The sequence below is a fragment of the Chenopodium album genome, chromosome 15 (genome assembly GCF_948465745.1).
Source record: "Chenopodium album chromosome 15, dcCheAlbu1.1, whole genome shotgun sequence".
NCBI classification, from domain to species: domain Eukaryota; kingdom Viridiplantae; phylum Streptophyta; class Magnoliopsida; order Caryophyllales; family Amaranthaceae; genus Chenopodium; species Chenopodium album.
This window is the reverse complement of record NC_137848.1, coordinates 13516279-13543001: the sequence shown is the minus strand read 5'-3', so window position 1 is coordinate 13543001 and position 26723 is coordinate 13516279. Positions and strand designations below refer to the sequence as shown.

At 34.9% G+C, this 26723-nt stretch overlaps 4 protein-coding genes and 1 long non-coding RNA gene across 5 annotated transcripts; 2 read left to right on the top strand and 3 right to left on the bottom strand.

Moving 5' to 3' along the window:
• Nucleotides 1-2678: 2678 nt before the first annotated feature.
• On the bottom strand, nucleotides 2679-9257 carry LOC145581963 (uncharacterized). Its single transcript, XR_014099712.1, has 3 exons — nucleotides 8675-9257; nucleotides 5614-5712; nucleotides 2679-3273 (listed from the first exon to the last, which is right to left on the bottom strand). It is a non-coding gene; the product is annotated as an uncharacterized LOC145581963 (long non-coding RNA).
• An 866-nt stretch (nucleotides 9258-10123) lies between these two features.
• LOC145581962 (U4/U6 small nuclear ribonucleoprotein Prp31 homolog) lies at nucleotides 10124-17184 on the top strand. The gene is made up of 5 exons (XM_081639003.1): nucleotides 10124-10311; nucleotides 10424-10495; nucleotides 11067-11132; nucleotides 15833-15970; nucleotides 16188-17184. Exons 4-5 carry the CDS (start codon nucleotides 15965-15967, stop codon nucleotides 17061-17063), a joined length of 882 nt encoding a protein of 293 aa, XP_081495129.1. The 5' UTR covers nucleotides 10124-10311; nucleotides 10424-10495; nucleotides 11067-11132; nucleotides 15833-15964; the 3' UTR covers nucleotides 17064-17184.
• On the bottom strand, nucleotides 12918-14578 carry LOC145580853 (zinc finger BED domain-containing protein RICESLEEPER 2-like). Its single transcript, XM_081637939.1, has 2 exons — nucleotides 13768-14578; nucleotides 12918-13492 (listed from the first exon to the last, which is right to left on the bottom strand). Exons 1-2 carry the CDS (start codon nucleotides 14576-14578, stop codon nucleotides 12918-12920), a joined length of 1386 nt encoding a protein of 461 aa, XP_081494065.1.
• Nucleotides 17185-18125: 941 nt separating the features above from the next.
• On the top strand, nucleotides 18126-19297 carry LOC145581961 (uncharacterized). The gene has a single exon (XM_081639002.1). It carries the CDS (start codon nucleotides 18156-18158, stop codon nucleotides 19194-19196), a length of 1041 nt encoding a protein of 346 aa, XP_081495128.1. The 5' UTR covers nucleotides 18126-18155; the 3' UTR covers nucleotides 19197-19297.
• Nucleotides 19298-19966: 669 nt separating this feature from the next.
• On the bottom strand, nucleotides 19967-24475 carry LOC145582983 (ADP-ribosylation factor). The gene is made up of 7 exons (XM_081640063.1): nucleotides 24326-24475; nucleotides 23784-23938; nucleotides 22970-23040; nucleotides 21068-21187; nucleotides 20808-20926; nucleotides 20578-20659; nucleotides 19967-20169 (listed from the first exon to the last, which is right to left on the bottom strand). Exons 2-7 carry the CDS (start codon nucleotides 23929-23931, stop codon nucleotides 20164-20166), a joined length of 546 nt encoding a protein of 181 aa, XP_081496189.1. The 5' UTR covers nucleotides 23932-23938; nucleotides 24326-24475; the 3' UTR covers nucleotides 19967-20163.
• Between the last annotated feature and the right edge of the window lie 2248 nt (nucleotides 24476-26723).

The following is a 26723-nucleotide window of genomic DNA, read 5'->3' as shown; positions in this document are numbered from 1 at the left end:
AAATGTCCGGACTTAATTATCTCCATAATTTGATCCAATTATATATCTAGTAATTGCACACGACGAAGACATAACTCCTTCAGTAACAACAACAATAAAAGCAATAAACACCGGGGCCAGGGACAACAGAATCAGCAAGGATCTCGCAATCGACCATGTCGTAAATGTGACAAGAGCCATCCAGGACGCAACTGCAATGGAGATTTGCTTACTTGCTTTAAATGTGGGGAGGTTGGTCACAAGAAATTTGAGTGCCCAAAGAAGCAGAATGGCAATAATCAGGCTCAGAATGGGCAAGGAAACAACAATGGCAATAATGGAGGTGGTTATGGGAGGAACTCAAACTACAACAACCGTTTCAACAACAACAATTCTGAAGGCCAAAATGGCAATGCTCAAGGAAGGAATGGCAAAAACAACAACAATGGCGGAGGAAGCAACCACAATGGCAATGGTAGGACCAGTAATGGAAGAATCTATGTCATGAACCAGAGCGAAATTGACTCTAATGCCAACGTTGTGACGGGTACTTTTCTCGTGAACTCAAAACCTGCTTATATACTTTTTGATTCTGGGGCATCTCATTCTTTTTTAGCCACTACTTTTGTGAATAAACATGCTTTAAAACCTTCATCTTTGTGTCAAATCAATATAACAATTCCTTCAGGGGAGGTAGTTCCTTGTAGATCCATATAACAAGACATTCCAGTTAACATTGTTGGAACTGAGTTGCTTGAAAACCTTATTCAGTTTGATTTAACTGACTTTGATGTAATATTGGGGATGGATTGGCTTAGCAAATATAAGGTTAGAATTGAGTGTTATACCCAAAAGGTGTCTCTTAGGGGGCCAAGGGGGAATAGAATCTCTTATCAGGGAGTTGTGTCAAAACCAGGGATCAGTATTGTGTCAGCCATTCTTATATCCGAAAGGGCTACCCTATTTATTTATGCCATGTGCAAGATGTGAGTGTAGAAGAGAAGTCCATAGATTACATTCCAGTGGTAAGAGAATTCCAAGATGTGTTTCCAGATGAAATTCCAGGGATGCCGCCGGTTAGGGAGATGGATTTCAAAATAGACTTAGTACCTAGGACTGGGGTTATTTCTAAGGTACCATATAGAATGGCACCAGCAGAGATGAAAGAGTTGAAAGTACAGTTGGAGGAGTTGCTGGAGAAGGGTTATATAAGGCCACGTGTTTCACCGTGGGGAGCACCAGTTTTGTTTGTGAGGAAGAAGGATGGAACCTTAAGGTTGTGTATTGAATACCGAGAGTTAAATAATATCACTATAAAGAACAAATATCCATTGCCTAGGATCGAGGACTTGTTTGATCAACTTAAAGGTGCTGGGATCTTTTCAAAGATTGACTTGAGGACAGGATACCATCAGTTGAGGATTGTTGAGGAAGATATACCAAAGACAACCTTTCACACGAGGTATGGACATTATGAGTTCACTGTTATGCCTTTTGGCCTCACTAATGCGCCGTCAGCTTTTATGGATCTCATGAATAGAACTTTTCAGCCATATTTGGATAAGTTTGTGGAGGTGTTCATAGATGATATTTTGGTGTACTCGAGGGATAGAGAAGAGCACGAAGACCATCTAAGGAAAGTGTTGGAGATTCTTAGAGAAAAGAAGTTATATGCCAAATTTTCAAAATGTGAATTTAGGCTAGAGAAGGTAGCATTTCTAGGCCATGTGATCTCAAAGGAAGGAGTCGCGGTAGACCCATCTAAGATTCGGGCAGTTTCTGATTGGCCAAGACCCAAAAGTGTGACTGAAGTGAGAAGTTTCTTAGGGCTTGCTGGATACTATAGGAGATTTGTACAAGAATTTTTGAGGATAGCTCAACCCTTAAAAAATTTGATGAAGAAAACTACTAAGTTTTAGTGGGATGAGAAGTGTGAACAATCTTTTCAAGAATTGAAACGAAGACTCACATCAACACCAGTCTTAACCTTACCATCAGGGATCGAGGGGTTTGAAATCTATAGTGACACATCTAAGAATGGATTTGGGTGTGTACTTATGCAACATGGGAAGGTTGTAGCTTATGCATCAAGGCAGCTCAAGCAACATGAACAGAATTACCCTACTCATGATTTGGAGCTAGGAGCTGTAGTGTTTGATCTCAAGATTTGGAGAACACTACTTGTATGGTGTGAGATGTAAGGTGTATACGGACCATAAGATTCTTATTGTGTCAGGCCAAGCATATCAGACGAATTCAAGGACTTGATTAGAGTTGTTCTTCAAGATACTAACCATCATCGATATATGCAATTGAACATCCTGCGAGGCACACCAGCTTATACATCCTGGTTAGGAACATGGACTGAACTGATAGTGACTTAGAGTTTAATCACTTTAATCTCTCCAAATTGTTTTCCAAGCTAATCCACTGCTCAACCACCTTGAATCCATTGATCCCAGAAGGTAACTGTGTAAAGAAACATGAGAAAACCATACAACAACAGAGAATATAAGGTGGTTGTGAAGTGTAAAAATGACTTAATTACTTTGAGGAAGCGATGCACAGTCAAACAAAAATTATTTGGTTTCAATAATGTGAGCAATAAAATGAAAGTTAACATAGTAGGCCAAAATAAGAGAGAAATATTACACAATAGTAGAAGAAAAAAATTGTTTCTGTATGCCAAACAATAGCAAAACTTATTGTGTGTATCAATAATTTTAATATCTATCTTAGCAATTAGACTATGCATGATACTTATTTAACATTTTTGCAGACTAGCAAAACTTATAATCTAATTTAATTTGCAAGATATTTGATTGTTTTTAACATGCAGGAACTAAAAACGAGAACAAGAAATACGTGAGTTTAAGACCACCTGAGTATGAATGCCCAGATTGTAAAGCACTAATGTGGTGTGAAGAGAGGGTAAGGAAAGGGAGCAGCAAGAATTGCACAACCTTTAACATGTGTTGTCGAGAAGGGAAAATACAATTGCCAAAATTAAAAGAACCTGCTAGCAAACTTACTAAATTACAAGGGAGATAGAAGCACTGTAATGTTTAGGCAACTTATTTGTCCTTACAATTCATGCTTTGCCTTCACTTCGATGGGGGCTAAGATCGATGCTTCAATAAACTCAACTTCAGGGTCGTATGTTTTCAGAGTAAGCGGCTAGAATTATCACCACATAGGATCACTGCTCCCTGTTGATGACAAACAACCATCATTTGCTCAACTATATATATACGATGGAGCTGCTCCAGAGATCAATATGAGAACAAATGTTGTCTGCAAAAATGATAATAGCACGGAATTAGATTCAAATTTACTTTCCAAATTAAAAAACATGCTAGACAAAGTGAACCCTCTAGCTCAAATCTTTCGTAAGGCACAAGAAAGAATAAAACAAATGAGAGGAGAAAATTGGATCATCAAGCTATTAGGAACAAGGGACAACAAAAATAAGGTATACAATGCACCAACGTCATCTGAGATACCGCTCTAATAGTCGGAGATATGGACAACATTTGCGGAAGAATCTGAAGGATTACAAAGAATCAGTGAACTGCATCCAAGTTTCATGGCTCTACAATACCCTCTACTTTTCCCATATGGTGAAGATAGCTATCATCTTGGGATATTTTACAACAATAAAAAAGGATCCGAAAAAGGCAAAAGAAAGTGTGTAACAATGAAAGAGTATTATGCATATAGGCTGCAAACTAGAAAAACAGAAGCATAAACTCTAATTCGAGGAGGTCGACTATTCTCACAATTTATAGTTGACTGCCAATGCACAATCGAAGAAGAAAGGTTTTCATATATCCGACACCACCAACCACAACTTAGGTGTGAAATTTACAATAACCTCAGAGATGTAATGGTGAATGGAGATACAATCGGGGCCGGAGTGGGGAAAAGAATAATCATGCCCGCATCATTCACGGGAGGCCCAAGATATATGTATCAAAACTACCAAGATGCAATGGCAATTTATAGATGGTATGGCAGCCCACATTTGTTTATAACATTCACTGCAAACCCAAAATGGCCTGAAGTAGAAGAAATGATGAATCACATAGAAGGACAAAAAGTGGAAGATCGGCCTAATATCATGGCAAGAGTTTTTAAGCTCAAGTTAAAGCAACTAATGAAGTGTCTGAAGGAAGACCACTACTTTGGACTTGACGTGGCAGGTACGGAATTAATGTTAAAAAAAACCATACAGAATATATATATATATATATATATATATATATATATATATATATATATATATATATATATATATATATATATATATATATATATATATATATATATATATCTATTGTTGATTATTTTATAACTACATTACATTAGTTTGACAATACATTTTTTTTATCAAAATAGATGTCTGCACAATTGAGTTCCAAAAGAGGGGTTTGCCACATGCCCATATACTTCTATGGCTACAGCAAGACAGAGCACAAATAACGCCACAGTACATAGATAACATCATTCAAGTAGAAATCCCCGACAAAGAAACAAATCTAGATTTGTTTGAGACTATATCGCGTTACATGGTTCATGGCCCTTGCGGTAGTGCAAATCCAAATTGTGCATGCATGGTAGATAAGAAATGCAGCAAAAATTTCCCAAAATCATTTAATCAAGAGACTATTATCGACAGTAATGGTCAACCCATATATAGAAGGAGGGAGAACGGGAGGTAACTACACATGATTGGTTTTTAATACTATTTAAAGCTATAAGAATAATACATTAATGAAAATAGGCCAAGTAAAAGTGGAAAAAGAATTAAAGCATAGACTTACAATATACAGTGTAAATTACCAACTTGCAAAAAGAAAAAAAAATAAAATATATATATATATTGATTAAAGTCCTAATCAACTTATATACCAAAGATCAAATTTACTTCTGAAAAAATGTCATCTGAAAGTTTAGCTATGCTAATGACATCTGTCAGGCCTAAAATTTGCACAAGCATAGAGGGCTTTGTTTCAGCAGCTAAAGTACCTTCCTTGACACCTGTAACTTAATAAGTAAATCTATCTAATATACAAAAATTTAGCAATTCATCAACAAACCATGGCTTAGAGTCATTACTTAATAATATAAAAGCTTTATATATAGCTTGACATCAACAGGAAAATAAACAACTCAAGCATTCATACATTATATGAAACTGATATTATCAGAATTGATAGCAGCTAAGCAACTTTCCGAGTCTTCTGGAGTCTTTTTCTTAGACTGACCTGTATTATCAGAGGTCAAAATTTTTAGATTTTTAGGGACAGAATAACCATTTTCATCATGATTGGTTTTTATTTTTATTTAAAGCGATAAGATTTATACATGCTTATATACCAACATACATGACTGATGCTTATACAAATACAAATTATTGAAAACAGGTTTATAAAAAAAGGTGATCATCTCATGGACAATCGGTCAATAGTGTCCTATAATGCAGGACTGTTAATGATGTTTAATGCAAATATCAATGTAGAATGGTGCAACACTGCAAGAGCAATCAAGTACCTTTTCAAGTATGTGTGTAAAGGACCAGATAGGACAACCATGATCATAACTGGTGAACAACAAGATGAGATAAAAACATACCTTGATTGTAGATACATCTCAGCATGTGAAGCTGCATGGAGAATCTTCGAGTTTGAAATTCAGGAAAGAACTCTAGCGGTAATGCGACTGCCTGTACACCTAGAAGGAGAACAAGAAATAGTGATAAGAGACAGCGATAGTTTGAGCTTTGTGATAAATAAAGAAGACATTGATGACACAATTCTCACAGAATGGATGAAAACCAATGTCATCGATGAAAAAGCCAGGACATTAACATATGCAAAGTTTCCTACGGAATTTGTGTGGACAACCACTGAACAAATCGATGAAATTGGGAATAAAATAAAGAAAAAGTCGTGGGAAAGGCGGCAGGAACGTAAATGCATCGGGAGAATTGCACATGTTCATCCTACTGTAGGGGAGAGGTACTACCTTCGCCTACTACTCAACATTGTTAAGGGCCCTAAAACCTTTGCGGAAATTAGGAAGATTGATGGACAAGTGTATCCTACATACAAGGAAAGCTTGCTACGTACTGGGCCTACTCAACGAAAAAGAGTGGCATGATGCTATACAAGAAGCAAATCAGTGGGCAATGCCACTGCAATTGAGGGAACTTTTCGTAACCCTACTATTGTTCTGCGAAGTAACTGATATATCAAAACTATGGGAATACAGCTTCAACGCCCTCTCAGAAGACATACAATGGAAAAAGAGAAGGTTTTTCAAACATCCATAACTCATTCTTACAGAGGATCAGATAAAAACGTACACACTACTTGAGATTGATAGGATTCTGGTGAAATTCGAAAAGTGCTTGGCAGATTTCAAAGACCTACCACAACCTGATTTTACAGAAGCAGAAACTATGGAAAACAAGCTTATTGCAGAAGAAAGACTTTACGACATCAAACAACTCCAAGAAGATTGGTCCAAGAGAATAAAGAACTTGAATAAAGAGCAGTTAGATGTTTATGCCAAAGTGATGCAAGCAGTTGAACAGGACACAGGGGAGATATTTTTCTTATACGACCATGGAGGGACTGGAAAGACATATTTACACTGCACCATCACAACAAGGCTTCGGGCATATCGAAAAATAGTTATGAATGTAGCATCATCAGGTAACACAGTATTAGTTCAATTATTTTAAAAATAGATTACATCCCCTCTATACATAAATTTAACCAAGTTTTGAAAACACAAGTATTTCAATATATATATATATATAACTAACATATTTGGAATGACATATTAGGTATTGCGGCACTGCTTCTCCCAGAAGGAAGAACAGCTCATAGTCGATTTGAGATACCGATAGACCTACTAGAAAACTCAACATGTAACATCAAATGCAACACCTAGTTAGCAGAACTCCTCCAACATACATCATTGATTATTTGGGATGAAGCACCAATGGACCACATATACACATTTGAAGCACTTGATCGCACCATGAGAGATATAGTAGGACACAAAAAACCAGGAGCAGAAGCTAAGCTGTTTGGAGGAAAGGTTGTATTACTGGGAGGAGACTTTCGCCAAGTACTACCGATAGTCACAAAAGGAGGTAGACAAGATATCGTTCAGGCATCAATAAACAGATCCTACATATGGAATGCATGCAACGTGTTCATTCTTAAGCAAAGCATGAGAGTACGAGAAGGGGAAGCCAAGAACGAGAGCTATTATAAAAACAAACGGTTCAACGAGTGGCTTTTGGCTATGGGTGATGGAAGACTTGAAACAAAATCTGGGGACCACGAAGTTGAAGGTACTTGGATTGAAATACCAAATTAGTATTTGGCTGACGTTGGGGTATCTGAACTATATAAGGTATTGGAAACAGCTTACCCAGATTTTGAGCTAAGAAGATATGACGACAATTGTTTAAAGGAAAGGGCTATACTCACTCCCTTAAATGAGACCACAGACACCATAAACGAGTACATGATGAGCCTCTTGCCCATAGATGAAAGGACCTACAAAAGTTGTGATGAAGTATGCTTATCTTCTACTGAATGTGACCAACAATTCTCATAATACCCAACTGAATAGCTAAACAGCTTAAAATTGCCAGGATTGCCGCACCACGAGCTTAAATTGAAGGTAGGAATGCCGGTCATGCTACTTCAAAACATAAACCCCTCCACAAGGGTTTGTAATGGTACTAGACTGGTTATAACCCACCTAGGGAAGTTTGTAATTGAAGGAAGGATCATAACGGGGTCGAAACAGGGTAACAAATTCCTAATTCCCAAAATTGTGATGACATCTACGGACCCAAAATTACCTTTCATCTTAAAAAGAAGACAATACCCATTAAAGCCTTGCTATGCTATGACAATAAATAAGAGCCAGGGCCAATCACTCTCATATGTTGGTGTTTACTTGCCAAAGCCCGTGTTTAGTCATGGACAACTCTATGTGGCAACATCAAGAACAACTTCCCCCGAGGGTCTAAAGTTCTTCATTGATGATTCCTACCAAAAATACAAAAAGCATACAAGGAACATTGTCTACAAGGAAGTATTCTCAAACTTGTCAAGCATGGTAGAGGATAGCCTCTAAAATCTTTTAAAACATTAGACATATCATAAGCTTTGTGATTTAGTTCCCATGACTGTTATTTTTTTTTTAAAGACATCCAATGACTGTTATTAAAGTTAAAAATTTTAATTACTTTTCAAACAAAATATGTCAATTTAAAATTAGCGGTTTATGATAAATTACTGAATACAGCTTAAAATGATTATAGAATTTACCAAAACTTTTAACTTAAAAAACTTAAAGAAAGAGTTCATTTAAGGTATATCATGTACAATTACATGAATCAATGAATCTTGACCAACTTTAAGGTATAAAACATTCAAGCTATACTAATTTTGCCTTTTACCAACCTATTTTTTACCATTAACTTTGTTTTGATAGCATTAACATCAGGTCTACCCAATTCATTGACTCACATAATCTCTAAACATAACTGACACACAATATATACCAAAAACATCAATATATATATCCATTCTATCATATGATTTACAAGAGTTGCAGCAAAAATAGTTAAATTTCATCCAAAAAAAAAAAAAACAATACTTACATTTTCGACCATTTCGTCAACAACATGCAACGCAGGACCTTCTCTAAGACCAATTTTATTTGTGTGCAACTCCAGCCTTTTGAACTTAAGAAAATGACAGTAGCATCAAGGACCTTCAATTTCTCAATATAAAATAGCCTCACCTTCTTCATTAGAAACCCCTTTCCTCACAAATGCAGGTGTTTTCTCAACCAAAGCATTTGCCTCCTTCAACCACAATTTAATCACCTTTAACTACGCCCCTGCATCAAACTACTCCAATTTTACATCAAACATCGCCTTCTCCTTGGTCTGAAATTAGACAAAATAGAATAACAATCGACAAGTTCAACGGGATTGAGGGGAAAAACCTCATTTGCGATTCGATCTAATTTTTGGGTTCCGATTCAATTGATGTAAACAGAGAGTGAAATGAAAGAGAAATTGATGAAATTAAGCGATTTACTGAGCCCATTTTTCAATTCTACAATTTTGAAAATGGAGGATAGCGTGATTGATTTCTGAGTTTGATTTGATTTGGTTAGGGTTTATTACAGAGGAAAAATGAAACAGCTCAAGATTGAACAAGATGTAAAAGGGTGGGTTTTTATTTTTTAACCCATATAATTTTTTTAAATAACCCCATACAATAAAAGTCCATGTCCTAAAAATAAAAGCCAAAGATATTTCATATTTTAAGATTAAAAATATGGAGTAATTATTATGGTTAACGGAGTCTGTCTTTTACACTACTACAATATTTTACCGGGTTTTTTTATTTGCAACCCACTATTTTGGGCGATTGACAAATAATTAAAGAAAAATACATCAACTGAATATATAAAAAAGAAAAAAAACAAATTCAAAAAATAATTATTCTTACAGATAACAACTAAAAAAATGATAAAATTTTATATTAACAAGATAAATTCGTATTTGTATATAAAAAAATTTATAATAATTAATACTATTAAAATCTAAAATTCTTAAACGTAGTATGATATAAAATAAAATAAAAAATAAAATAAAAATGATATGGATAACAATTAAAAAGGATTAGATTACAAAGAATGATAAAATTTATGTAGAGAAGATATAATGTATTGTATTTCCTTATAAATAGGACTTAATTTAATTCACAATACATAGAAAAATATTCATTGTTTCTTTTTATAGTCGGAGATCCCAAGATTCATGGCTACACAAAGTGAAATTTACAATACCTTCGAGGATGCAATGGTAAACAAATATACAACTAAGGTTGGAGATGGAAAAAAATTAATCTTATCACCGTCATTGATCGGAGGCACAAGAAATATGTACCAGAATTACAAAGAAACGATATACTCTACACACTACATATTTACGGCTGAAAAAAGGAATAGAATAATCTTGTCAGCATCATTCACAAGAGACCCAAGATACACAAACCAGAATTACAAAAAAGAATAGAATACTCTGCATAGGGTTGTAGAAGAGAGAATTCTATTTGATCTCACAAATTGTTTAATTTTTTTTAATTTTTGTTAATATCATAATAATAATAACAAATGTCTTTTAGTTTATGACTTTATTATTATTATTATTATATAATAAGACACAAAAATAAAGCTGTGCAACAGGCTTCACACCTAGCATGTAAATAATTTTGAGGTTAGGTTAGTACCGAATCATATCACTTCGTTTTACAATCGGATTATTACTCACTTTTTTGGCTATCAATTTAAGGGATTTAATTTTTTATTTTGCAAATTGCTATTTGTAATTTAGGGTTTGAACAAGCCAAGTTTTTGAAGTCGAATACTCGCTATTTTGTCCAGATTGAATCGTAAATTCGTAATGGTCAGTCTTCTGCAAATTTTCTCTCTTTCTTTGCAATTTTTGTGTTAAGATTGTGATTTTCTTTTGTTATCTGCTTCGTTGAACTATATACAACATTGTAATTAAATTATCTCATATTCATGTTTAATTATTATTGAGAAACCTAATTCCACTCATTGTAGTTATTTTAAATCAGTTATTTGAGTGTAGCTTGTTACTATTGCCTATTGTTCATCAATTTACTATAAATCTTTGTTAATAGTTATACCTTTTACGCAATTTTTCTGGAAAACGAGGTCTTATTTACCAAAAATCAAGTAGACGCCACGGTTTAAGGCAATGGAGTTAGAGGGAAGTTGTATGGATGAAACTGTGTATCGAATTTGTGGTTATAATATAATATAATGGAGCAACTAATTTAAATAGTTGATAATACTACCTTTGTTTCATATTATTTGCAACTTTAAAAGTATTATTTGTGAAATATAAAATATTCTAAATTTGCAAATAATATGAAACAGCGTTAGTATATACTTGAGTAGTTATATTGCCTCGTTTGCTTACTGGCTGAGTTTTCTTCTTTTTGTTCCAGGCAACTCCTGCCGATTCGTTCTTGGCCGATCTCAATGAGTTATCAGACAATGAAGCTGATGTTGTGGTAAGTTTATGAATTTTGGTTTTATTGTTGTTCTACTCTATGTTACTTGTACTTGTGTTGGGCATGTTCCAAGTGTCGACTTGTGAAAAAATTTCATGATCTCAAAATGAAATTTCTAATTGTGTACCATATCCATGTTGCAGTGTCAAGGATTTGATGAGGGTACTTGAGGTTTAATGAAGAGTCGAATTAACATAGTCTTCAATTATTGTTGTTTGAGCTTAGTGTGTGTGAATAGTATGTAGTTAATTGGTTTTTGCAAGTACAATATGATTTGTTTAATTACAATGCAAAGGTAGTAGGAAGAATGGTTACGAGTCAGTTTAGCAGTTAGGATCCGATGAGGGTATTTGAGGTGAAATAAAGAGTCCAATTAACATAGTCTACAATTATCGTTGTTTGAGCTCAGTGTGTGAGTGTGTGAATTAGGGTTGTTCATCGGTCCAAAACCGGACCGGACCGGACCGACCCGGACCAGACCGAAGACCGAATTTTAGGAAAGCTGGGACCGAAGACCGGACCAGTCAAATTCGGTCCGGTCTCGGACCGGACCGATTGGTCCGGGTTAAACCCTGGACCAGACCGATAATCGATGATCCTGAATAGTTTTCTAATGTGGACCTTATTGTTATGGCCTTTAAGCCTTTAATTCTTTGAGTACTGTACATTATCAACATATTAATCATTACTGCTTGCCTAATGCCTATTTACACATATATTTATTATTATTAATCAAGTCATTAAGTCATATAGTACCCATTTACAACTCAAAAGTCAAATCACAAATCCACAATTCCAAAAGTATACGTTAAATATACTACAATTCGTATTAAAGCCAAAACATCAATAAGGACAATAAAAATGAAATAATGAAATTGCTCCAACTCCTTCAAGAATCTTGAACATCATCATATCATCAGTATCAATCTGCAAAAGAAAACGAAAACACATATAAATTAAAAAATTCCAAAGAGATAATATATGTATTGAAGTATTAGTAATAGTATAGTAGTATTACCTTTTTTAATTATCAAACAAAAACTACATCAGATTCACCATCATTTAAAGTAGAGCTCCCCAAATCTATACAAAAAAATATATCAAATTAGCTACTATAAAAGAAAAAAAAAATTGTAATGATGTATTAGAAAATGCCTTTCTCAAGTTGCTCAATTTCTTCTAATTTTTCCTCAACTCCTCTTTCTTTATCTTTCCTTGGACGAAGCCAATCTTGTGAACATATAAGACCTTGCACCATCTTTTAAATGAAATACAATTATTTTCACAAAAATCAATAAAATTATTAATTACTAATTTAATATAAACAAAAAAGATAAGAAAGAAAAATAAAAAAGATGTACACCTTACCTTAGGAGTTAAGGAGCTTCTAAATGAATCAAGATGACGACCCCCGGCACTAAATGCCGACTCGGATGCAACTGTGGATATTGGCATTGCTAGTACATCACGAGCTAAGTGTGCCAATATAGGATATCTATGAGCATTCATCTTCCACCAAGTTAGTATGTCCATCTCTAACTCATGTTCACCTATTTGATCATTCAAGTATCTATCCAATTCCGAACTTGAATATCTTCCATCTGTCGCTAAACTCCTCACTTGATTTTCAATATCTTTCTTTAAGTAAAAAATAGTAGGTTGTGAAGAAGTACATCTACTGCTAGTAGTGAATGAGTCATCACTGTGCGGTGTGAAAGGAGTATACATCTTTCTATAGTCATCAAACAATGAAGTAGCTCTACAATACACAATTTGACTTAACTCTTAATCTTTAGGTGATGGATACATACGAGCAAAAGCAAGTTTCAAGCCTACAAATTTCACCTTGGGATCAAGTATGGTACCCATATAGATCAACACATTCATCTTTTCAATATCTCCCCAATATTTGTCAAACTTTTGCTGCATTGTAATGGCCATAAGTCTAAAATCTCCATCATCACTATTCATCCACCTTTTCAATTGATCAAGAGCACGAGCAATGTGAAAAAAAGTATTATTACTTGTTACATACAATGAACCAGAGACAGCATCAGTCAAAACCTTAAACTCTCTTAGGAAAACTACTAGCCCTTCAACCACCTTCCAATCACTCTCAAGGGGAGCTCCAGAATTTCTCAAATCATCTTCTCCAATACCACCACTCTGATTATCATCATATTTGTCATGGGTTTCACTAATCGTATCTTGATCTAATTGAGGATTAGTTGGAATATCCATCCTCCAAAAAATATCTCGAAACTTCAATGCTTTTTCTAGCATATCAAAAGTGGAGTTCCATCTAGTTGGAACATCTAAAGACAATGAAGAATGGTTTGGAGCATACCTTGCAGCTATGTCTTTAAAAAGTTTCAATCTAGATGGAGAACTCTTAACAAACCTCACAACATTTATCTAACCTTATTGATGGATTTTTTATTCTTCTTCAACCCATCCCACACTATAAAGTTAATAATGTGTGCAACACATCTCATATGCATATAATCACCATTACCAATACAAGACAATTTACTTTGCATCATTTTTCTTAATTCAGAACATGCAACATCATTAGAACTTGCATTATCAACAGTAATAGTGAATAATTTTTCATCCACACCCTAAGAAGTCAAACATTCTTCCACCCCCTTAGCAATAGCTTTACCCTTGTGGTTATAAATAGGACAAAAGTTCAAGATCATTTTATGCAACTTCCACTCAGTATCAATGAAATGACCCGTAAGACACATGTAATTGATTCTTTGGATACTTGTCCATGTATCAGTAGTGACAGAAATCCGTTGACATTTCATTCTTAGTAGTTCCTTTAATTGTGTCCTTTCTTTTGCATGAAGTTGTAAACAATCACGTGCAATAGTAGTGCGTGATGGTATATGAAACCTAGGACAAACTACAGACATAAAATGCCTAAAACCAGGTTTTTCTACATGACGAAAAGGTAGTTCATCCACAATAATCATGTAAGCAAGAGCATCTCTAGCATCATCAATATTTAAAGCCCAAGCTTTCATTTTATCTTGTCCAACCTCAACGTCATGGTCAAAAGCTATCTCAGTTTGTTTTCCTCTAGTTTTATTTTTAGGATTAGCTGGACAACTCTGCCAATGATTTTTCACGTTTTTTGACCCATTGATATTAACATCACAAGCAAATGTTTTATTCTCACAATACATACACTCAGCTCTAAGCTTACCATTTTCCTTGTACTCCCAAAAATGCACCCAATATTCTGCTCTTCTTCCTTTTGCCTTTGGAACATAATTTCTTCCCTCCAACTTTTTCCTAGGTGGTAGTAGTGTTGTCACATTTTGCTCCTCTTTATCAACATTATCAGAAACATCGTCCTCATTAAAAGTTGCATCATTTGCCTCTGAATCTTCAAACTCAGAGAATGGCCTCTTATTTGTTGATTTGGAGCTTGACATCTACAAGGAAATGTAAATTATAAAGCATTTCTTATGCATAAAATATATTATTTATTAAATGCAATTAACTATTGACATATTCGTTGGATGTAAATTATAAGCTTGATAGTAGTGCTATAAGCTTAGCTTGTATAGTAATATTACTAATATATCTAGTGGACTAGTAGCATACTAGCATGTATATAATATAGTAGTTTTTTAGTGCTATATAATATATCTAACTTTTGGAGAATATAATATAGTAGGTTGTTTTAGTGCTATAATCTATCTAACTTTTGGAGAATATATTATATTACTTTGTAGGTTGTTTTAGTGATATAATCCATCTTTAACTTTTGAAGAATATAATATAGTAGTTTTTAATTGCAATGCATATATAATCTATGTTTTTAGTATGATATATTGTTATTAAAGATGCAACTCGTGACCTCATGCAAGATTAGTATATAAATATAATATAGTAGTTTTGTAATCATGTTAAACAATTAAACAATTGTATACAACTATACACTATACATGCAAGAGGCAACTGTCAAATAAAAGACTCAAGTTATCAAGTACTCAAGTGCATATTACAATTATTTCATGCAGAATAAACACAAATCTCAAATTTCAAGAAGAAATTCCAATACATGAAACTATGAAAGCATACAATAAATTTAAAATACTAAGATTTTTACCTTTGTCGGTGCAAATCAGGAAACAATACTACTCCACTTGGCCTAAATTGATGATAATTGATAATAATATTGAGAAGCAAATCAGAGAAGCAATCATAAAAGAAATTTAGGAAGATGTGATGATGGGTCTGCAAACTTACTAGTTGCGTTTTTCATCAGTATTGCGGTTAACGTTTGTAGGTTTTAGGGTTTTTTCAACAGTTATGTTTTGACGTTTAATTTCCCTAGAATTAGTCTAGAACGTTTTAGATCAAAGGGTTTTTGTTAGCAATTAACGCAGCCCAACGTAACCGGTCTGGGCTTTTTCCGGGTTTTGACCGGACCGGACCGAAACCCGGAAATATAATTTTCCGAAACCGAAGACCGGACCGATTATATTTGGTCTGGTTTGTTCCGGACCGGTCCGGGTCGGCCCGGTCCAAAATTCCGGTCCGACCCACTTTTTGCACAGCCCTAGTGTGAATAGTATGTAGTTACTTGGTTTTTGCAAGTAGAGGTAGTAGGAAGATTGATTACAAGTCATTTTAGCAGTTTGCAATTTTAAATTTTTTCTTTTTTTTCTTTTTTTTTGCAGGTGGAAGAAGGTGCTGATGCAGAAAAATTGAAGGAGGATATTGATGGAGAATTGGCTGATATAGAGTCCTTAAATTATGAAGATCTTGATACTGTTTTGAAACTACAGAAGTCTCAACGTTAGGCTGACATAATGCAGGTTAGCTCATAAACATTACACACTTTACATTTGAGTCTTGACATACTGTATGAACTCCCAAGACTGTTAAGTAGATTTGTATCGATTTGATTCTTTGTTCCAAGCCTTTTTAACTATGCCATTGTCTGCAGTTATGTATTCTTTTTGTAACTTTTTCAAGATGTAACACATGATTTACTAGTTAAACAGTTACCAAAATGTGTTTGTGAACTTGCAGAGAGTTGAAGATGCATTGCAAAAAGGTTCTGAGATTCCCGAGCAAGGATTTGTTTTGAAAGATGATCCTGTGTATCAGTTGATTGTTGACAGTAATGCATTGTCAGTGGATATTGAGAATGAAATCATTATTATCCACAATTTTATTCGTGACAAGTACCGTCTAAAATTTCCTGAGCTTGAATCTCTAGTTCATCACCCAATTGATTATGCCCGGGTTGTGAAGAAGATAGGAAATGAAATTGACTTGACTCTAGTTGATCTGGAAGGGCTTCTACCTTCTGTGATCATTACAGTGGTTTCAGTCACTGCTTCAACCACTAGTGGTAAGCCACTTCCAGAAGAAGTTTTACAGAAGACTGTCGAGGCGTGTGATCGTGCAATTGACCTTGATTCAGGAAGGAAAAAGGTCCTTGATTTTGTTGAAAGCAGAATGGTATATATTGCACCAAACCTTTCAGCTATTGTTGGAAGTGCTGTTGCAGCAAAACTTATGGGGACTGCTGGAGGTTTGGCCGCATTAGCTAAGATGCCAGCGTGCAATGTTCAGCTTCTTGGAGCCAAAAGGAAGAACTTGGCAGGTTTTTCAACTGCAACATCACAATACCGCGTTGGGTACATTGAGCAGACAGAGATATTTCAGAGTACGCCCCATCCTTTGAGGATGCGTTCATGTCTTCTTTTGGCTGCAAAGTTAACCCTTGCAGCTCGAGTAGATTCCAATAGAGGAGATTCAACTGGAAAGACTGGAAGGACATTACGTGAAGAGATTCGCAAGAAGATTGAGAATTGGCAAGAGCCATCACCTCCTAAGATCCCAAAACTTATCCCTGTGTGCTCAAGTCTTGTTTATTACTTTAGACTCCTTAATTTTTAAAAAAAGTTCAAATAGGACAGTAAATATTGTTTTCTTGGCAGATCAATTTTCTTCTAATCATAATATTGAACCAGTCGGGTCAAAGTTTAAAATTTTTGATCATAAATTCTTATTATTATAAAGTCACTTAGAATTTTGTTTGATTTGTCTCATTTTATATTTTATTAATAGCAACTATTTATAATTTTTACGCATATGGAAATGGAGATATAAAACACTTAACACGTGCGAAGACTTGTGAAAAGTCAGTTGGGGCAAAAAATTAAGGACATTGGAATATAAGTTTAGACATGTTCATAGGGAAGCAAACTTGATCACAAATAATTTGCATTATTGTTGTGGCAAAGTAACGTTGGGGTGATTTTCCCTTTTGTTTTTAGGATTTCATACCTTAAATTGTTTAATGATGATTATTAGCACCTACTCCCTCGTCTTCATTTTTTTTTTTTTTCTTTTTTCTGGGACCATGCACCTCAACTCCTATATATGAGATCTATATGAGCCACATGGTGCAAAAAAAACAAGGGACAGAAAGAGTATTAAATTTGAAAAACTTTCTCCAAAATGTATTTCATACAAGGCAGTGGAGATGAAGTGAGTATCATTTATCCAAACAATTTCCAACAATAATTAATAAAGAACTCCCATGATATATACTTCTTCAATTTTTTTAGTTGATTCTATTATCACGCCTGTCAACGCATGTTTTTAACGATTAATATCTCTAATTATGTTATTATAAATTATAAAAAAGTAGATATTAATAAAATATACATTGAGGCGATTCAAACAAAATCCCACATAAAATATGTTTTATCGTATTTATTCACAAAAGCCTGAAAAGAGTGAAAACATAATAGCAAGTCTTCTAGAGGTAGACTGTACTTGTAGTCAAAATTAGCATCTGACTGTATACTTAAATTTCTAGCCCACTTGACAATGCAAGAGCCAATAGTTAATTAGGTAGCAAGTCAACTAGTCAAGTCTCCTCACTCTACAATTTTTTTTTTTTATATATCTTTGAAAATGAAAACATAGAGTTTTATAAAAAAAAAATAAATAAATAAAAAAGTAAAAAAAAAAACTGCAAAAATGGGGGAAATTAGCCATTCCATTGATAACCAATTAGAAAAACTCTTCACCCTACTGAAACAAACCCTGAAAATTTCCATGAAAAACACCCTTATCACTAGCTATATAATTCTTAGCTCTCTCCCTTTTCTCTTCCTTATGATTTACTTTGAAATACTTTTTGAAAATTCATTAACAAAAACTTTCAACTACAAAACTCCTCTCTCATATTCCCAAAAGTTTAGGAAAATTTCTGAGTGGATAGATTATCCATTTCCAGCTTTAATCTACCTCTTCCTCCTGCACGTACTAGATTTCCTTGCTGCTATCCTAACCATTGTTCTGTCATCGAAGACGTACGAAGACCGTCCTACGTATGAAACCATCAGCCTCAAAGAATTGATCTTAAGACAATCCATCATGACCAGCAGAGAAAGGATGAAAGGCTCATTTGTTACATGTTTGTATGCTTTGTTTCTTTCCACTTGTCTTTCACTTGGATTTATTCTGCTAGTGTTGAGCTACTACAGCTTTGGTTCAAACTGTTATTTCCTGATTTTTACACTAGTCTATGTGCCTGCTTTTCTTGGGATGTTGCCTAAGTACTTGGCATTGAATGCTGTTTGGAATACGAGTGTGGTGGTTTCGGTCTTGGAAGAGATTCATGGGATTGATGCATTAACCCGTTCGTTTTACCTGTGCAAAGGGAATGAGAAGCTCGGAGAAAAATTGATGCTGGTTTTCCTTGTATGGGGTTTTGGTCTAAGAATTTCTTGCATGTTTTTTTATGATGGGAAGATTGGAGTTATAGGGAGAAGTAGCTTGCTATGGTTGGCGATTCTGATCAAGTGGATGGCGTGTGTTATGTATTATCATCACTGTAAGGGGAGTAAGGCTTTAGGAAGATCGGTCACTTCTACCAATCGCTTTGATGACAATCACCCTCGTGAAGAAGCTGAATTGACCACAATTATGGTTTCAGAAGGCGGATTACAGACAATAAGAGCAGACGCCATTATTGTTGATGACCAAGATGAGGAAATCCCTCCTAGAAGTTGCTAAATTGCATTAGTGTATAATGTATATTGTATCCCTTAATTACCTATGTAATCTCAAACTGAAATGAATTACAAATTATCTGTGGTGTATATTGTATTATTGTATCTTCTGGTATTTTCTATGGTATTAACAAGCGTCTTAGAGACTATGAAAAGTTAAAATGGGGCAAAAAAAATAGACAAGGGGAATATAAGTTTAGACATCTTCATAAGGAAGCAAACTTGATAACCAGGTGATTTAGATAGATTTGACACCATTATAGACAGATATAGAGCTTATTCAGAAAGATAACAATCGGGAAAAATTATTTAAGTTGCTAGTTTGCTACTGAAGAGAGGTCCAATTTATGTAAAATTTACGGGAAAAACAGGAATAGACAAGATATGCTAAATTTTAGACATATAAATGTACTTTTATCTTTTATTTAAAGGAAAACTCTAATTTAGTCGATTTGATTTGACTCTTGTATGTAGTTACCACTAGCTTCCAAGAAAGAGTTCATATAAGATGGACAGCAGAAGTTATGTTATGGCAACATGCACTCCAAACACCATTGTTGGCAGCCACTACTTTCGAACACGCATAACTGTAAAAGTTCAGGATCCTTCACAACCCACTATAACCTCAAATCCAGTCTCTTAGATTTTAACTCAAATGATAGGCCGATGCCTAAAGCTGTCTAGGATCACCATTTTGCTATACTAGGTGGTCACTATGCAACATGTATGCTGCAAGTCTACAACTCGATAGAAAATGACAGAAACCCAGAGAGAAGCTCACCAACTATAAAGTATGGTATTATAACAAGTAAACATGAACACCAGAAAAAACATCCTTGTCCAGGTAGCAACCAAAAATGAGAACATATAATGGGAAAAATAAAAAAGATAACACTAGCAGTAATGACAGTCCTCAGCCTATACTCCAGCCTCTTTTCTGAGAACAGCTAACGTTACTCGTTTTGTTTCTTCTAAGCCTGCAAAAGATAAGGACGGTATTAGAAAAAAGGTACACAAATCACAACTTTGCATACAGATTGATAGCAGATAGCAAGGCTTCAGTAATCAAAAGAGCATTTTACTCCAGGATACCAGAGTTCCAAAACAGTCAATAATATTGATTTAAGGTAATCAGCCTAAACAGCATCAAACACAGTGTCAATATGCTAGAAATGCATCTGACTCTAGGCTAAAGACACTAAAAATAGTACGTTCCCCCATCTCTCAGTCCTCAGCCTCCCCAGAAACCGGGGTGGAAGCAGGAGGGAGAAGAGACTACAATTGAGACATAGGATCAAACACATAATAAAGTGGTGGACACCTATCCACTAAGTTAAAACACACGTGCGTGCATAAAGCCATTTATAGTGAAAGTTGAAACCCACCTTGCTAGCGATGTTGTTTGAGAGCCAGTCCAGACCCTCGTAAAGTCCTTCTCCAGAGGTGGCACATGTGCTCTGAATGTACCTATAATTACAGGAACAGATGGAGATTAGTCAATACAGAGCAGGGCATCTGTCAACATAGTGAAAAGGTAACTGAAAAGAAGAAGCAGAGAAATGCAACGACATGCAACTCAGCTGAAGATAGAAGAAACCAAAGAGGCAAAGCTTACCAGTGACGTTGACGTAGAGAATGGAGGCCAAGCTTATCAGTAATCTCAGCAGCATTCATTGCATTTGGAAGATCTTGCTTGTTAGCAAACACCAATAAAACTGCATCTCGCAATTCATCCTACAAATATTCAAATGTGTAAGAAAGACCAATGTAATCAGGATTCACAATCGCCATAATTATTTCAGTGGACTAGCTTAATAAAAGCTCCCATTTGTACAGCTACAGAAAAACCAAGAAAACCAGAGAATAAAAACCTACCTCGTTTAACATCCTATGCAGCTCGTCCCTAGCCTCAACAACACGGTCACGATCATTACTGTCAACCACAAAGATGAGCCCTTGGGTGTTTTGGAAGTAATGTCTCCACAATGGACGAATCTGAAATCATCAATAAAAATTTAGAGTGGGAACCAAAAAAGGGCATAATTCAATTATACAAGATACATAAACAAAAAGAAAACAAGTTAAATCTTTTTCTTAAGGTGCATACAAGTAGACATGTACTAAAATGCCAATTTTTGGGTTTAGGAAAGTACACAAATAATCAACAACAAAGAAAATGTATACTATAGGCCACATGTGATCAATAACCCACACAATTGAGCATGCCACAGCCTAACAATCTGGCATAACAGTTAACAAATCAGTAAGCACTAGTATTTTCCCAAGCTCCTATGGGGGAGGTGAATGGGAAAGTAAGGGAAGAGAGTGATTAGACCATAATTTGACCAGAAAATCCTTAAGCTCTCATATTTCATGTCCATAATGGTGATAATTGATTGATAATGGCGATAAGACCATAATTGGACAAGAAGGCTGTCCAATACGAAGGTAAAGAAGACCCACCTTATACCATCTTTGAACAATCAATACTTTATCCCCCCCCCCCCCTCTCTGCCTCACTACTCTAGCTAGCTTACTAGAAATTTGGGCCAATGAATCCTACAGCATCACAAATAATCCTTCACCGGCTCACTGTAACATTAACATCCATCCTTCTATATGGCTAAATTTGTGATGGAATACATGTGTCTCCACAAATGATCACAGACAAAAAAATGCAAGTAAGCAAAGATTACTAGTGGTGGATAGGGGGGGCGGGGCGGGGCGGGGCGAAATGACAGAAGAGGGCCAGCAGTCATACTATATCTGATATCTATTATTGGCCTAACACCAGCTAGCAAGTCAAAAGTGCATTTGGGTTCCAAAATAAAAATCACCAAATTAACATGATTAAAAACTATTTGGGATGGTTTTTTGTTTTCAGTTTTCTATTCTTTTGAAAACAAAAATCAAAAAATAGGAAACTAGAAAAAGTTGATTTCACTTTTCCGTTGTCAGTTTACAAAATTGTTATAACTTTAACAAGGTTGACCCATTTTTGCTTTATTAAATGACATATATGACATGATTATAAAAAACAAAAAACTACAGCGATACCAAATGAATACTTAACTTTTAATTATCCAGATTAACTCTTAGTTTGCCCAATTTTTCACTATTTAAAATAAGTTCATCAAAAAAAAAAAAAAAAAAAAAAAAAAAGAGAGAGAGAGAGAGAGAGAGATGAGATGAGGGTCAATAAATTCAAATAAGGACCAGTATTCAGATAGAGGCTACTGAGTTCAGACAATAGTTTTTCAGCTTTCAGGTGAAGAATTATCCATTGTTGATCAATCAGACACTAACATGTGTTTGCAAAAGAATGTGAGGATGCTTTTTATGACAAATTTACACTCCCACTTCAACAAAGTCAAAGCGATCAGCTCCAAAAACATTTACATTTCTTCATAAGAGGCGGGAAGAGCAAAAACCATTAAACTGCTACTTTGTCCCAGGCAACATTCATATCCTAGCCAATGTAAATTAGGAATTAACTAAACAAGAAATGACAAGGGAATAAATTTAATCCTGTTCAATCTCTCCCCTCAACTAATGTAAATGATCTGACCACATAAGCAAAAACATGCAGTCAAAATCATGTCATTGAGGAACGGTTGCTATACCTTATGAGCATAACTTCAAAAGGTAATATTTAGGCCTCAAGGAAAAGTAAATTATAGATATGTCTATGACTCTATGCCATGCAAGAATTTAATGTAAGACTTAAAAAATAGCAACACAAGATGATATCACATAAATAAAGTAGACAGGACTTGCCTTGTCTTGACCTCCGACATCCCACACGGTGAAGCTGATGTTCTTGTATTCCACAGTCTCCACATTAAATCCTGTCAGCACATAAGAACAAGTTCCAAACACATTATACACAGCCGAGTATATGCAAAAAACATCAATAAGTCTGAGACATAGGATCAGACCAATACCAAGAAACTAAACAGGATAGGCCAGGAAAGTTCTTTTTAGGGAGTGTTACAAGGAGGACAAACAAAAGGATAAATAGTCACTTTTCTTAAATTACAAAAAAGAAGGGCATTATTTCCTTGCTCAATATATTGAAAAGCTAACATTTCAAATTTAAAAGATATGATCCTGTATCACAATAAAATACAGAACTTATACACAGTAAGGGTCAACAAAAACGAGCAGTATTTTGAAGGCAAATAGTTACACTAGTGTGGTGCTGGTAATTTAGCATTCCAGATGCCATTTACCAGGAAAAGTCATTCAGTTAAGCTTGCAATAAAGGACTTAAAATTCTGAAAAACGTCAACAGACTGCATTGATTTGGACACAAATTCAACGCGAGGAATACAATAGCCAATGAAAGGGAAACCAGGAAAAGTCTCTAAATCGGTTTACTGTGTCTAAACATACATATCGAATATAGGCCAATATAAAGGGGAGACAATGACCAAAAACAAACACACTAGTCATCTGCAAGTCAAGTATTTTATGAGCATAGTACTACTGCATCATCATAATACCGAAGGAGAACGACAAACCAATTCAATATGAGCAGAATCCACAATATAATCATTGAAAGCTCGAAATTAAAAATCTAGAGACATACCGATGGTGGGAATGGTGGTGACAATCTCTCCGAGCTTAAGCTTGTAAAGAATTGTAGTTTTACCAGCCGCATCGAGACCCACCATAAGGATTCGCATTTCCTTCTTGGCAAATAACCGGCTAAACAATTTCGTAAATGATAGCCCCATATTTCACCTAACAGATCCAATCAAATACATTTTAATATCAAGTCCAAAGTCCATTAATCAAATCAATCACAATTCTCATCTAATTTATTCAATTACGAGTAAAAACAAATTCATGATTGCGATTACAAAAATTAAAATCAACAAAGTCAGCGATTAACCTAAGCAACGAAATTCAATCAATCAAACCACAATTCAAATGCAAATTACACCAAACAAATCGAGAAATTAATAATCGCACACCCAAATCTCCAATCAAAAATCATTCAGAAATGAAAAAATTGAAATCAAAAGGCGATGCGATGCGATTCTATAAACAAAAAAGCGATCAAAACATAGATCGGAAAAAGATGAAGAACTGAAAAAAGATGAAGAGATCTGAAGAAAGGGAACTTACGAAGAGGAGAGAGAAAGGAGAAGAAAGAAGAGAGGAGGATCTGAGAAAGCTGAAGCGTCCACGATCACGAAGGTGAGGAGAGAGAGAGAGAGAGAGAGAGAAAGGAGGGGAGATGAGAGGAGTATATAAATGCTACTCTGTCGTAAAAGACGGACGTTTTTATTTCGATCTGTCATTTCGTGTGTACGCTCTTCAGTCGCTATTACTTGGACGGAATGTTTGATTCTAACTTGCTACTTGCTTTTGCCGTTACCTTTTTTAATCCCTTGTGATGTATGATTTTTGTTTTTTTATTTACGACAGTGGATCATTGAATCAAAAGGGAATGAGATTAAGTGAAAAATTTTATACATACCTAAATATACTGTGCACCCAACTAATCTAAATTTGATGGTTAAATGAAAACAATTATTAAAATGTGAACAAAATGCTCATAGGTGTGTTGTGCACCCGAATGTGTATAATAATAATCTCTCGAAATCATGGGGTGTGAATATGTAAATGGAAGTAGAAAATGTAATGTAATTGTAGCTATTTGTGTTTTATAGACATGACAATTATTCGATTTGATGGAGTTTGCTCACTTGGGGATTTTTTTTAATGAAAGTTTGATGAGCATTAAAAAATGAAATTCTTTTGTAAAATGAAAAAAAAAAAAGGGAAAAATATAGTAATGTCAACAACATTCTATGCAACCCTTGATCACACTACAACTAGACGACTTTAAGGAAGGGATACTGATAAACGTGTCAGAGCCGCACCTATCACAAGTGTACACTTTATAAGTCCAAGAAGGTTCTACCTCAAAACCATTGTCAATGAGGGGAGTAGTCTTTTATCCTTATTAAGTAGGCACAACTTTCTTATAGAGTTGTTTATGGGCTCAACACTCCCCCTCACATGTGCGTTGTCCATAATATTGGCCAGATCACAACTAAACCCAACCCGGGGCTCTGTACCATGTTAGGAGACCTACTTAATCAAAACATTAAGCTGATGCTTGAAGCACAAGATTGATTTTATACTTCCTCTGTTCTTTTATTATTGTACCACTTGCTTTTTTAGGAAGTTTCACAAATATTGCACCATTTTCTCATTAGGAAAAAAATTATTTGTGTTCACACTACAAATACCCAACATACCCTTGCTTTTTCACACTTACTTTTTAGTTTATCAATATGTTATATGGGCAATTTTGTATTTTTACCTTTTTCTCTCTTACTTTTTTCCACTACCAAAATATTTGTACCCAACCCCTATGGTGCAATAATAAATAAACGGAGGAAGTATAATTTATCACACCTTATACTATGGGAGCCAGTTGAGCTTAAAATGTAGATGCGGCATGTGCTCCTTCATATCCAATGTAAAATATTCAACTTAAAAGAGAGGTGGATGAGATAAATAGTAAATGAAGAGTAAATAAGAGAAATTCAAGTTTATTAAGCTTTAAAGCAAAACAAGTGTCAAGTGACAAGCTCGTAAATAAAGCACTTAAGATAACATAATTTAGGAGTTACTCCATCCGTCCCCTTCTGATAGTCCCTTATGGGCATTTTTCACGAGAATTAATAAACACAAATAAGAATAGTTAAAGTAAATTAAAAAAGTAAATTGACATTGGGTATGCAAAAAAATAGAGAGAGAAAACAATAAAAGTACATGGAAAAACAAAATTTACATGAAGAAGTTAAATTTGCACAAATATTGTTGCAAATTGGAGGGAATTTTAGTAAAAATTAATATTAATAGTTGTTGGAAAAAGCAAATGGGGTGAATATTTTGGGACTACAATTTGCCCATAAGGGACTCTCATTTAGGAATGGAGGGAGTAAATGGTTAACTCTTGAGGATCCATTCGCTATTACTAGTTTTTTGTATTTTTTTACACTTTACCAAAAAAATAAAATAAAATAAAATAAAATCGAAAACTAACGAATCTTTTTTTACATTAGAACTTTCTAGTATTAACATACGTGCCTAGGACTCTAGGAGAGAGTATCAAATTTCTTTGGTAAATTAACTTAGCCAATGCCTATATAAACCCCCAAAGCCTCAAACCCTTATCTCCTCTCCTCTGTCTCTTTCAAACGTCATAAGGTAGTTCATCAACTAACCCTAGACAGGGTGATAAAAAAAAGGAAAATATGGGCGGCAAGAAGCACAAGAAGAAGACGTTCACAACCCCAAAGAAACTCCACCATGAGAAGAAGAAAGAGCCTCTTTCCATTCTCAAGCTCTACAAAATTGATGATGATTCTGGAAACCTCCAGAAGTTGCGACAGGAGTGCCCTTCTCCTCAATGTGGTGCTGGCTCTTTCATGGCGGCTCACTACGACCGTCTTTCTTGCGGCAAGTGCGGCTTAACTTTTATTCCTAATACTAATTCGGAGCTTCT

Bases quoted from the DNA above. Each gene is read 5' to 3' on its own strand.
- LOC145580853 (XM_081637939.1), bottom strand. From the start codon at position 14,578: ATGTCAAGCTCCAAATCAACAAATAAGAGGCCATTCTCTGAGTTTGAA. The intron at 13,493-13,767 runs GTTTGACTTCTT...AACTTTTTAAAG, and splicing joins TGCTAAGGGGGTGGAAGAAT to ACATAGCTGCAAGGTATGCT.
- LOC145581961 (XM_081639002.1), top strand. From the start codon at position 18,156: ATGGGGGAAATTAGCCATTCCATTGATAACCAATTAGAAAAACTCTTC.
- LOC145582983 (XM_081640063.1), bottom strand. From the start codon at position 23,931: ATGGGGCTATCATTTACGAAATTGTTTAGCCGGTTATTTGCCAAGAAG. The intron at 21,188-22,969 runs GCAAGTCCTGTC...TGATGATTTCAG, and splicing joins ATGTCGGAGGTCAAGACAAG to ATTCGTCCATTGTGGAGACA. The intron at 20,927-21,067 runs GTAGGTTTTTAT...GAATATTTGTAG, and splicing joins TGCATAGGATGTTAAACGAG to GATGAATTGCGAGATGCAGT.